The sequence below is a fragment of the Bos indicus genome, chromosome 3, assembly GCF_029378745.1.
Source record: "Bos indicus isolate NIAB-ARS_2022 breed Sahiwal x Tharparkar chromosome 3, NIAB-ARS_B.indTharparkar_mat_pri_1.0, whole genome shotgun sequence".
Taxonomy (NCBI): Eukaryota; Metazoa; Chordata; class Mammalia; order Artiodactyla; family Bovidae; genus Bos; species Bos indicus.
The window spans coordinates 67,068,993-67,082,080 of NC_091762.1; the positions used below are offsets into that span (position 1 = coordinate 67,068,993).

The 13,088-nt window shown below is 35.4% G+C and overlaps 1 protein-coding gene across 2 annotated transcripts in view; it reads right to left on the reverse strand.

Annotated features, from left to right (window-relative positions):
- Window positions 1-5,674: 5,674 nt before the first annotated feature.
- MIGA1 (mitoguardin 1) overlaps window positions 5,675-13,088 on the reverse strand; it is a 77,840-nt gene continuing 70,426 nt past the window's right edge. For both annotated transcript variants that reach the window (XM_070786278.1, XM_070786279.1), the window contains exons 15-16: window positions 11,091-11,207; window positions 5,675-9,297 (exon numbers count right to left, since the gene is read on the reverse strand). In XM_070786278.1, the coding sequence (XP_070642379.1) occupies window positions 9,079-9,297; window positions 11,091-11,207 (336 nt within the window). In that variant the 3' untranslated portion in view covers window positions 5,675-9,078. The remainder of the gene's footprint in view (window positions 9,298-11,090; window positions 11,208-13,088) is intronic.

Genomic DNA, 13,088 nt, shown 5'->3' on the forward strand with positions numbered 1-13,088 from the left:
AGAGCAGAAAAGTAGGAAATGCTGGGAATGGAATGGCTGGATATTATCCCTTTGGATAAGAGTTTAGAGAAAGCCTCATATGAGAAAAGCCTATGAGCCATGTAAGTATCTGGAGATCTCTGTGAGAAGATTGGTCCGGGAGGAAGTGCAAAGGCCCCATGAAAGATGCTATCTGACATATTCTAAAAAGAACAAGAAGGCCATGTGAGTGAGGCTAAATAGTTCAGTTCAGTTCAGCCACTCAGTGGTGTCTGACTCTTTGGGACCCCATGAACCACAGCATGCCAGGCCTCCCTGTCCATCACCAACTCCCAGAGTCCACCCAAACTCATGTCCATTGAGTAGGTAATGCCGTCCAACCATCTCATCCTCTGTTGTCCCCTTCTCCTGCCCTCAATCTTTCCCAGCATCAGGGTCTTTTCAAATGAGTCAGCTCTTCACATCAGGTGGCCGAAGTATTGGAGTTTCAGCTTCAACATCAGTCCTTCCAATAAACACCCAGGACTGATCTCCTTTAGGATGGACTGGTTGGATCTCCTTGCAGTCCAAGGGACTCTCAAGAGTCTTCTCCAACACCACAGTTCAAAAGCATCAATTCTTCGGTGCTCAGCTTTCTTTATAGTCCAACTCTCACATCGATATATGACCACTGGAAAAACCATAGCCTTGACTAGACGGACCTTTGTTGGTAATGTCTCTGCTTTTTAATATGCTACCTAGGTTGGTCATAACTTTCCTTCCAAGGAGTAAGTGTCTTTTAATTTCATGGCTGCAATCACCATCTGCAGTGATTTTAGAGCCCAGAAAAATAAAGTCAGCCACTGTTTCCCCATCTATTTGCCATGAAGTGATGGGACTGGATGCCATGATCTTCATTTTCTGAATGTTGAGCCTTAAGCCAACTTTTTCACTCTCCTCTTTTACTTTCATCAAGAGGCTCTTTAGTTCTTCTTCACTTTCTGCCATAAGGGTGGTGTCATCTGCATATGTGAGGTTATTGATATTTCTCCCAGCAATCTTGATTCCAGCTTGTGCTTCATCCAGCCCAGCGTTTCTTATGATGTACTCTGCATAAAAGTTAAATAAGCAGGGTGACAATACACAGCCTTGACGTACTCCTTTTCCTATTTGGAACCAGTCTGTTGTTCCATATCCAGTTCTAACTGTTGCTTTCTGACCTGCATACAGGTTTCTCAAGACGCAGGTCAGGTGGTCTGGTATTCCCATCTCTTGAAGAATTTTCCACAGTTTGTTGTGATCCACACAGGCAAAGGCTTTGGCATAGTCAATAAAGCAGAAATAGATGTTTTTCTGGAACTCTCTTGCTTTTTTGATGATCCAGAGGATGTTGGCAATTTGATCTCTGGTTCCTCTACCTTTTCTAAAACCAGCTTGAACATCTGGAAGTTCATGGTTCATGTATTGCTGAAACCTGGCTTGGAGAATGTTAAGCATCACTTTGCTAGCGTGTGAGATGAGTGCAATTGTGCGGTAGTTTGAGCATTCTTTGGCATTGCCTTTCTTTGGGGTTGCAATGAACACTGACCTTTTCTAGTCCTCTGGCCACTGCTGAGTTTTCCAAATTTGCTGGCATATTGATGCAGCACTTTCACAGCATCATCTTTCTAGCTAAGTAGGCAAAGGGTGAAATGATACCAAGTGGATTGGGGCAGGAGACTGATTGTGAGCAACCTTTTTCCACATTGTAAAGACTTTGGCTTTTACTCTGAGTAAGATGGGTGACCATCAGTAGATTGTGAACAAAGCAGTGACATGATGTGATGATGTATTTTTAACATGTTCAGTCTGGCTGAAGTGAAGTGAAAGTCGCTCAGTCGTATCCAACTCTTTGTGATCCCATGGACTATACTGACCATGGAATTCTCCAGGCCAGAATACTAGAGTGGGTACCCTTTCCCTTCTCCAGGGGATATTCCCAACCCAGGAATCAAACCCAGGTCTCCTGCATTGCACACGGATTCTTTACCAGCTTAGCCACCAGGGAAGCCCAAGAATACTGGAATGGGTAGCCTATCCCTTCTCCACCGGATCTTCCCAACCCAGGAGTTGAACTGGAGTCTCCTGCATTTATTGCCAGTGGATTCTTTACCAGCTGAGCCACAAGAGAAGTCCTCAGTCTGGCTGGTGTGCTGCAAATACACTAAAATGAAGCAGGGAGACCAATTAGGAGATTTCCAAAATAATCGTGATGACAGGCAATGGGAGTTTGGGCCAAAGTGATAGTTCTGAAGGCAGTGAGAAATGCTTGGTGTATTTTTTTCTTGATACTTTTGAAAAGTGGAACTGGTAGGATTTTGGTAACAGACTGAGTATGAAATGTGAGGAAAAGAAGTTTTTGGCCTGAGGAACTGGAAAAATGGAGTTGTCATTTACTAGGACGAGAAAGACTGGGAGGAGGTTTAGGCAGGTATGGGTAAGAGCTCCCTTTTGGACATGCTAAGTTTGAGAAAGCTATTAGAAATTCAAGATTTGCTGACTTACATAAACACTTCTTGTATATTTATCATGAATCAATTGGATTTGTTCTCAGACTTGACTCTATGAGTCGCACATTATTGAAATTACATAAACATCATAAAAAGGAAAAATCACAAAAGCAAAAAGTTATTGTTTTTATAAAAGCTAAGTTGAATGCTTTGAAGACTTGAAGGCAAATAGCTTTCAAAAATTACCATCCAACTAGGTGTAGGGAAGACAAATGTAAAAGACTGTGTAGAAAATTATGAAAACCTATGGGGATTTGGCACTCGTTGCTTTTCATGTAAATTTTTTCTCCTTTAAAAGTAAGGGAGGGCTTCCCTGGTGGCTCAGTGGTAAAGAATCTGCCTGCCAATGCAGGAGACACGGGTTCAATTCCTGATCTGGGAGGATCCCACATGCTGAAGAGCAACTAAGCCCGTGTAGCCCGTGTGCTACAACTATTGAGCCTATATTCTGGAGCCGGGGAACCACAACTACTAAAGCCCATGTGTCCTAGATCCTGCGCTCTGCAACAAGAGAAGCTACCACAATGAGAAACCCGTGCACTGCAATTAGAGTAGCCCCCACTCCCTGCAACTAGAGAAAAGTCCATGCAAAAAAAAAAAAAGTCCATGCAGCAACAAAAACTCAGTACAGCCAAAATAAATAAATAAATAAAAGGGAAACTAGAAATCCCAGATGATGATTTAAAGGTATAGTTTATGCAACAGTCATCTCAGAATACTGTGTTGATCCGTATACACAATATAGGCTCTGACCCTACCCCAAAAGATTGGCCCAAGAATATGCACATATTCATTTAAAATTAAAATAATTGTAATACATAATGTAATATATATTTTTATATAATGTAACTACAATGTGTAATACATTATGATACATTATATATACATTATCTCTTTACAATTTATTATGATTCCCTGGTGTGATAGTCAACTACCAAGATAACCTCAAATGATCCTGCCTCCTAGTCTTTCCATCCTTGTGTAAACTCCTCCCCCATTGTATCACGGTGGGTCTATGTGACTAACAGAATATGGCACAAATGCTGGTATGTCCCCTTCAAGTCTAGGTTATAAAAGATACTGTCTTTTGTCTTGATGTCTACTGGATTACTCACTCTGGGGAAAGCCAGCTGCTAGGTTTTAAAGATACTGAGGCAGTTCTGTTCAGAGGCCCATACAACAAGGACCTAAAGCTTTCTGACAATAGCCATATGAGTAAGCAACTCTTGGAAGCAAAATCTTCCAGGCCTAGTCAGGCCTTCAGATGACTGCAGGCTCAGGACAAACTCTAAGCGAGGACCACTGGAACCAGCCATTCCTAAATTTGTAACCCTCAGAAACCATGGGACATAATGTTCATTGTTTAGAGCTGCTAAATTTGGGGATAATTTTTCAGGTAGCAATAGATAACACGTATACCTGCTTTAACCTACTTTAAAAAAAAATCCCATTTGCTATCACATAAAGTATTCAATCCTTTTTAAAGTCTCTGGACCTATTCTCTCACTGTGTCATTAAATAAAAGAATTAGCAAACTTTTAGAAGTCATGTATCTCAGGTGTTTTCAAACGTCAAAGTTCTTCTCTATATTTAAGTATTGCGATATTATTTCAAATAGCAAATTATAAAAGTTCTGTAATTTCCTATAAATAAGTACACTCTGTGAAAGGCTTCTGTGACACACATAAGAGACAGTTAAAAGCAAAACGTTGAGGTGGTATTTGATATACCAGTTGCCTTGCTGTGGCTTTTAAGTAAAGAATAAAAAGCATCATAGAAGGAAGGTTTGCCCTTTTTTTTTTCTGTATGGGAATTCAGTCCTTTCCTGCCCCAATGATAGAGGTTACTTAAGGGTTCTCACTGTTAAAAGGTAGAAAAAAAAAAAACAAAAAGAGCTGTGCAGCTTGATCAAATATGTCAGTAGCATGAGGAGAGAAAGAGATTAAAGGAGAAGAAACACAGGGTAAAGGATTATAGAATACAGGGTGTAGGAAGCAACACTACATTAAAAAATGGAAGTCAAAGCAGCACAAGAAAAGTAAGAAAGACAGTGGATAAACCAAGGGAGTTTTTAATGATTTCCAGCAAAGCTCTACAAATGGTGTTAACAATTGGACTTCCCAGGCGGTGCAGTTGCAAAGAATCTGCCTGCCAATGCAAGAGACCCAGAAGATGTAGGTTCAGTCTCTGGGTCAGGAAGATCTCCTGGAGAAGGGAACGGCACATTCCAGTATTCTTCCCTGGGAAATCCCACAGACAGATGAGCCTGGCTGGCTACAGTCCATGGGGTCGCAAAGAGTCAGACACAACTGAGAGACTAACACCTGTGAGCATGCAAGCAATGAAGACAGCAAGATGCTTGTAGAGAGGTATTTTAAACAAACATAATAATTCAGAGAGAAATATTTAAAGTGCAATATATTAAGTTCACATAGCACAGTCAATGAAAATGGCATGAGATAACAGAAGGATGGCAGACAGCAAAAAAAAAAACAGAAGATGAGACGGAAACACAGATCTAGTTTTCCATTCTATCTCCAACCTCAAATCCTTGCTAGGAAAAAGTTTAACTCCTATTTATATGATTTGCTTATTAATATACTTAAGTTTATGTTTAACTTAAGAGTCTAAAAATATAGCTATATACATTTATCTATCCTGTACATGTTTGTTCTAAAACAAACCTCTTCATTAAAAGTCCCAAATCAAAACAGTTTTTATAACCAAATAAACCCTTCTCTCCATCTGGTATCATCAGCAGTATCCAGGCAGCATCCCTCTCCTTAAGTAAATGTATCTGAATCCCTATTAAGTGGTGGGCAAGGGGCATGTCTGAATAGGGAAGAATGCATGTCCATCAATATGATAGATTCATACTGAGTTTGATGGCAATTTTAATCATAACCCTTGAAATTATTAATTAAAAAAACCCACAAGTACTTTACCTTTATTCATCACGAAACTGTTTTCTCTCCCAGTTAGTATGTAAAGGAAACATACTTTCACACTTGATTTCAATACTTCTGCAGTGTTCTGTATTCTTCATGCCTATATATGTGGTCTTATGGAGACTGAAAGTTTCCATAGGGTACATAGGATTTAATGAGACAAGTGTGACCTTGCAAATTGTAAGTATTGTATAAAGTACTCAATACATCAGCAAGATGTACCGTCACTTTTTTATTTGGCAATAGAGAAACACCATGTTACAGTGCTTATTTTGGCTAAAGAGTCAGTGCTATTTTTTTTTCCTGCTATCGTAGTGTTTTACATAAATTAATGAATGCAGTCTTTACACTTAGGAATAGACACACTTACAGATATCAGCCAAGTGAAGCTAATACACAGTTGTTCTCAAACTAAGCAAAACAACAATATAAACACAAGTAACAAAGAAAGGATGCCCTTATTTCCATTAATCACAGATTATATAAATTCTTCAGTTTCACATACAGAGATATTTCTAAATTTGCTTTATCCAAGCAAAAAAAAATTTTTTTAATTCAGTGTCATTCTTATAATCACTTTGAAAAGTATTGACCTATTCCAAATAACTCCCTAATATGTGTTCACTAAAAATAAAAGCATATTATGTTATGAACATAATTTTAAATTTCTGATTATGAAAGGTCACAGAGAAGTATGTTAAATGTTACTTTGGCATTTCTATCTCATAGGTTTAAAGGAATGATAAGCTAAAGAATTCTTTTTAATGCAGATAATCATCCGTAGGCAATCAGTTAAGTGGAAAATATTACATCTTAAGGCAAGAAAAAGTTTGCAAATATTTTTTATAAAGTCAGTTAATTGAAAAAATTAATAGAATCAAACAGATGCAAATAAAAAATACTTATGGGAAGGAAAAAGTTCTTTGGCGCTGACTGTAACAGTATGAAAAACTTGCCTTCTTTTTAAAAAAGAATCTCATTTTGACATTTAATAAACATATTGTAATCCTTCAGAAATAACTAGCCTTTTAGTTGAGCAAAGATGTAGAGAAACCAAAGGAGAAAGAAAAATTATCAAATAGAAATCACTTGAACACTTACTTTTTTTCTTCCAGAAAATAGGAGGAAAAAAAAAATCCATTTTCTCATGATTAATTCAAGGTCCTCTTATAATTTATATAGAGAAGCAGATAGTAGGATTCATGGTGGCAAAGACAATTTTCTGATAATACTACCATGAGTAAGTGTTAAACAGGGTTTTATCCTAAAAGGCTCTAGACCAGTTTACTTACTTTATATTTTTAAAACATTGCTTTATCTGTTCAACCCAATTTCAAGGCAAATTGGAATTGGAACATACACCTTAAGTACTCTTTAGTGGTTAGAAACATTTTTAAGAGATGTTTCTTTAGAAAAGTCAGGTTTCTTCCCTTACAATAGAGAGGGGTTTTTTATACCCATTACCCTAAAAATCTATTTGGTCACTCTTGTCTCTTGTGTCAAAGGCCACAAAGAAAGCATCTTACTAAAGTAGTAGCTTCTGAACTGACCAGAAACTAACCAACCTCAAGCACTGAACATGACAAACCATTCTCTTTAACATGGACAATTTCTTTTTTTTAGGTGAAGTATAAAAGAGAAAAATACAACTTCTGGAAAGCCACTCATTTTATCTGATGAAATAAATTCCCCAGAGTTGTTTCATGTACTAGCAGCATTATTAAATAGTGCAATTCTTTGAAACAGATTTCAAACAATATTCTACTCAAATAAAAAAGTAATTAAGTTTACTTATAGCTTTGTTTATAAAACCACAGCTTAAAACTTTCAGTCCTTCAAACAGGAAAATTAACCTAAGCAATAACTATCTTGCTTACACAATACTAGGGATGGGTATGTGCAGACATATGTATATGTGTGAATCATTCAAAGTCACTGGTACCTCAACAAGAAACCAAAATACAAAATTTAAATTAAAAAATGAAATGCAAAATACTATATAATGGAATTTTTAGCTTTGATATATCTAAAGATATTCCTCTATTAATAATAAGAATTATGAACAGTCAAGTGTTAAATTAAGAATACATGTAAGAAAAATCCAGGAACTACATACTCAAAAAATATTACAGCAATATTTCATATTGTTTAATGCTGTAACCTACACATTATGGAATACAGCACATGCAACTAGCATAAAGATTCTGAATCTATTTTGTAACTAGTATTACATAAATATGGCACATACATAAACTTAAAACCTTAAACAATTATGCTTCTTTCCCCACTTTTCATTTTCTACTCATTAATCAGAAACTAGGCACTTTAATCTAAAAATACATTTAAAAATATATATTTTAGATCCTTTTGGATAACTCACTCCCAAAATGAATAAAGAACACTTTAGGAGCAAAATCAACAAATCTAATCCATTGTTATACTGAGCCAGCCACTCTAAGTGGTATATAATTTACACACAAAATTAAAACAACTGTGAAAGTATCTAATATACTCCAGACCCTTATTCATACAAACTACCCATTTGTTCATATATTTATCACAAAGGACAAGAAAACATACTTCTATACCATTAAAAAATATTTTGTTCTATATTCAGGGGGGGAAATCTTCTTTAAGACCTCCCTAAGATTCAAAGTGTCAGTGAATATTTTAAAAATATGGGCATAATATGACAAACTCTCAAGTGTGCTAAGTTCTCTATGAAATAACTAAAAGCTAGTTTTATAGAAGGAGAAAGAAGAAATGATTTTACTAAGTCAAAATTAATACCTTAGGATGTTGAGAGAGAGTCTCAAAAATACATGGGAGAAATTTTAATTGCTGTCATAGTTAACAAATGTTATATTTTTAATCAACATTCATTCAAGGGAAATGCTCTTATCTATACCAAGATAAAAGAAATTTCTTTAGTCTCTCTATTGTAACTTATGGGACCAACAGTAACATATTTGGGAAACTTCAGTAAATCTAATATAAACTTGTAAACTTCTCAGTGGCAATTCATTTAAATGTTTTATAACAATACTCGGCCATTACAATTTCTTTGATTCAAATACTTAAGCAAATGCACAAGCAATAACGTAAGCAGTACATATTAAACACCACTACTGCCTAAACTAGATTAAACAACGAACAACTTTACAATTAAAAATACATTTTCAGGCAAAGTTAAGTTCGTTGACACTAGGAGTAATATATTCTTGCATGTGTGGGCCATAGAAGTCTTGGCTAAAATACATATCTTCAAGGTGTGAAGCGTAAAAACAAAGCTTTTGAGAATGAAACTGGACATTTCAGACAGCTTGAAGACAACAAATCGATTAATTCCCACATACTGCTTTCAAGTCAAGCAATATTTCTATAAAATAAACAACATTTCACAACAATTATTACCTAAAGCTTGTAAAAAGACACTTTGGATACACTACACAGGGATTCAATGACAGAACTTCTGTGTAAGTACAGTACAATCACTCATTCTTTACAAGGTTGTTTTAATCCTCCCTGAGTCCATATCCATCAATTCTGTAATATATGTTACAAAATTAATAGTTACCTTAAAATATTTCATAGCACACTAAACTGTCTGATTTTTATGGTACTTATTGTACTTTGGCTTCTAATAGGCCACTGGGCATAACAGGAACATGACTATTTAAACAGCTACTAGTATGCCTCAGTGCATCAGCTCCAAGACAGGCCATTAAAAGTTCAGTGCGGCGAACAAGCAACTGCATGAGGTCTTCAGCTAGAGACTCTATACTGGAATAGCGCACCTTCTCGAAATCAAAAATGTCTTTGAGAAAGAAAAGAACTTGATTCTGGAAAATGAACACAAAACAAATTGGCACTTGTTAGACCAAAATTATATTAAATCCAAATAGTTAATAGTATTGTAACAAATGTTGAATTAGGGGTCACTTCCACTACTAATTTCAAATCTCAGTGGAAAAGTGTTTCAGCTTTTTTGGAAGGTCTTTTCTTTTTCGGTGAAATAAGGGCTAATTACTACTTGTTTTTACTACTCATGGCTGACGTAATGGTCAACAACCAAAAAAGAGCTCTCTGAGAAATGCCTGTAAACACTAGAGCACTGTATAAGTATAAGGGTCTACTATTATTATTTGATTCCCAGTAACTGAAGTTTTCAGTGTTACCTATGAGCACTGGTACCATTTGAAGACAGAAGAGTACACTATCTCCAATAATTATAAATTCCAAATGTCTATTTTTCTGTGCCAAAAAAAGTTAAGACATGTGAAAAATAAAAATAATTTCAGGTCTCAAATCAGTGGAAGATGGTGAAGGATATTTCATTTCAATAACTTAATACTTAGGCTGAAACTCATTTTAAGCATCTTGTATACTACTAAGTATTAAGTCTCAGGTTGTTATGTTGTGATGGAAAAAAGTATTTCCAAAGAGCAACAACAAACAAACAGGAATATTTAATTTCTATCCTACAGAAAATCAAATGTTATGTGTGTTAGTCACTCAGTTGTGTCCGACTCTGCCTGCCAGGCTCTTCTGTCCATGGAATTCTCCAGGCAAGAATACTGGAGTGGGTTGCCATTTCCTTCTCCAGGGGATCTTCCTGATCCAGGCATCAAATCCAGTTCTCCTGCATTGAAGCTGGATGCTTTACCATCTGAGCTACTAGGGAAGCTCCAGAAATCAAATGTTAAGAAGTACTAAGAAGGCACATCATAGATTTCAATGGATTTTCTATCTGGGAAGGGTTGTTGGCAATCAACTTTCCAGTCCCCTCATTTTACAGATGATAAAGAGGAGAACAAAGCATGATTTGCCCACAGTCACAAATGTTCATTAAGGTTAGACAATTCCCAGTCCAAAGTTTTCCCACTAAACACCTACGTTACAGTTGAGAGGTCAAGTAAATGCATCAAAGATGTATGAGTTTTCAATGACAGTAAAAAAAAAAAAAGAAGTCCTAAGCTATTTACATAAATGCTACATTAATAGCACATAAACAAAATAATTTAATTTTTTAAATGAAAGGTATAGAGAAACATCCAAAACTCCAAATATCAAAAACTTTCAAATTTATACTTGATTATGTTTACTTTTATTTGCTCCTTTAAACTCAGCCTAAATTAAGGACTATTAAATAGTGAGACTTTTATTGGCACTGTGCCAGGCAGAAAATTCTGCAACAAGATGCAATTTGTGTTTTGTCAATTTAAATTGCTGACATTAGAATTTAAACTTCCATCTTCTTTCTTATAGCTAGGATTTTATCATTCACATTATTTTGAACCAGAACTTATTTTTAAACTGCCGCATGTGCAATAAAATAGATATTATTTGTTTTACAAATTTCAAGTGTCAGGCATGAAGAATTATCTATAGCAACTTGTTTAACATTGTAACACACATGAAAACATATATCCATTACAGAAGGAATTGATATGGCGAATGGAACTGTTGTCTTTTATCCAGGATAAAGCACAGATCTATATAAAACTGTTCCACGGGCATGGGTGACTTTATAACTTTATATTTAAATAACATTCTTTCTTCTACAAAAGCAAAAAGAAACAGTAAAACCTTTTTTCAATTTAGAAAGAAGACATGATTCAATGACTAAACATACCTTGAAGAAGCAACATAAATCATAGAGAGAATTTCTAGGACCCAAAAAGCCCCAGGCTAGGACAGGGCTGATCTGCTCACAAATGGCATAAAAATGGGCAAAAAATCCATCTGGGATCTGTTGCAAAGTAAAGGAGAATCAAATTATTTTTGCCTTCCTGCATTTGCTTGCTAGCCAACATATGACCAGCTCTTTTTGAGGACAGACCAAGGGTCAATGATAAGCCAGTCTAATAAACTTACAAGGAACAGTTAGGAGTCACAGAATGCTTTTAGAACATTTCATAATCTATCCAACAATTTCAATGTGCTGAAAACATTACTTCTTAAAGGCATTTTCACCTCATAAAAAAGAAATCACAATGCTGTAACCAAGCAATAACAAGAATGCTACAATGTTCCTTAGCAGTACAATTTTTAGGATTAATGAGACTACCATGGTTTTAGCTAGTTCAGTAGAATTGAAGAACTTCTACTCACTTAGATTATCCGAAAAAGACTAAAATAAAGTTTACACTGATTAAGCACAAAAATATGCTTACTAGGATTTTTAACTTTCAGTTACAGAACAGATATTATTGAAGCATTTAATTATGTAATGCACCTTCTTGTGAAATAGTAATATATACAGCTATGATGTAGGAAACTCTCTAAGTTTATTAATAACTTTCTAAATTTCCCATGCTAAATAGAATCCTGTGAGATTTATCATAGCATCTACTGGGCTTAAGTACGCCTTAAGGTTCTGTCTCTTGGAGAAGTTATTTTCTCTTTTCTAGGCTCCAAGACATCGTTTAAACCTCAATTTAAAAATATAGCAGTCGTTGCCATTTAATGAGTACCTATTATATTCCAGATAATGAGCTAAGTTCTACTTAATTTAATAAAATGTTCCTGAAAAAGTAGGTCATGTTAACATCATTATCACACATAAAAAGCGAGACTTCAGAAGGGTTATAAAACCTACCCTAACTCACAAATAAGTAAAGGCCAAAAGGTTTTCATGGATACACTGACAACAGTCTAAAAGATGTTCTGTGTATATTAAATTCTAAATCCTATATTTATATTAACTACATATATTAACTATACTAGGAATTCAGACATGTAAGAAGTTAGCACAGGCACCAGGGAGTAATGTAAGCTGAACTCAACAGTAGGTAAGAATTATTTAAGTACAGAGGACAGAGTATGGCATTCCAGGTACAGGAAATAGTTCACCAAGATATATATATACCAAATATATAGGTATCTGTGGGTACATGAAGAACAGTAGTCCAAGGCACAAGATTTATATTAAGAAGAAGTAAGGTTAGGTATAATAATAACATATTAATAATATTCCATAACAATCGCTATTATTATAGATACTACTATTTATTAAACTTTTATATATTTACTATTTTTTTTACATATTTACTCTTTTAACTTTTATGTTTTACCTCATTTCATCTTTGCAGCAGCTTTATGAGGCAAGTATTAATTCCATTTTGCAAGTAGGAAAACTGAAGGTCAGCTGACAGTTTAACTTACCTATGATCATACCACTGAATATGAAAATCAAACCCAAGTCTACAAGTCTGTTCCCCAGCCCTAAACCAGTGGTTCTCAAACATTAGAGTTTCTAATCATCTTGTTTAAAAACACAGGGTCTTTGGAATTATTTTCTGTACAATTTTTTTTCTTCTTTTTATTTTTGCTGTGCTGCCCGGCATGCAGGGTCTTAGTCCCTGGACCAGGGGTCAAACCTGCGCCCCCTGCAATGGAAGCATGGAGTCTTAACCACTGGACTGCAAGGGAAGTCCCTCATTTTTTATACAATTTTTAAAGGTTACATTACACTTACAGTTATTACAAAATATTAGCTACATTCCCCATGTTTTACAATACATCCCTGTTCAACATCTTTTAAACAAGAATTATTCAAATATATGGTCTCCAGAATTATTTGTAACAAGCACCCTTCTGCAGATGCTCAAAAACACTGCCCTCAGAAATA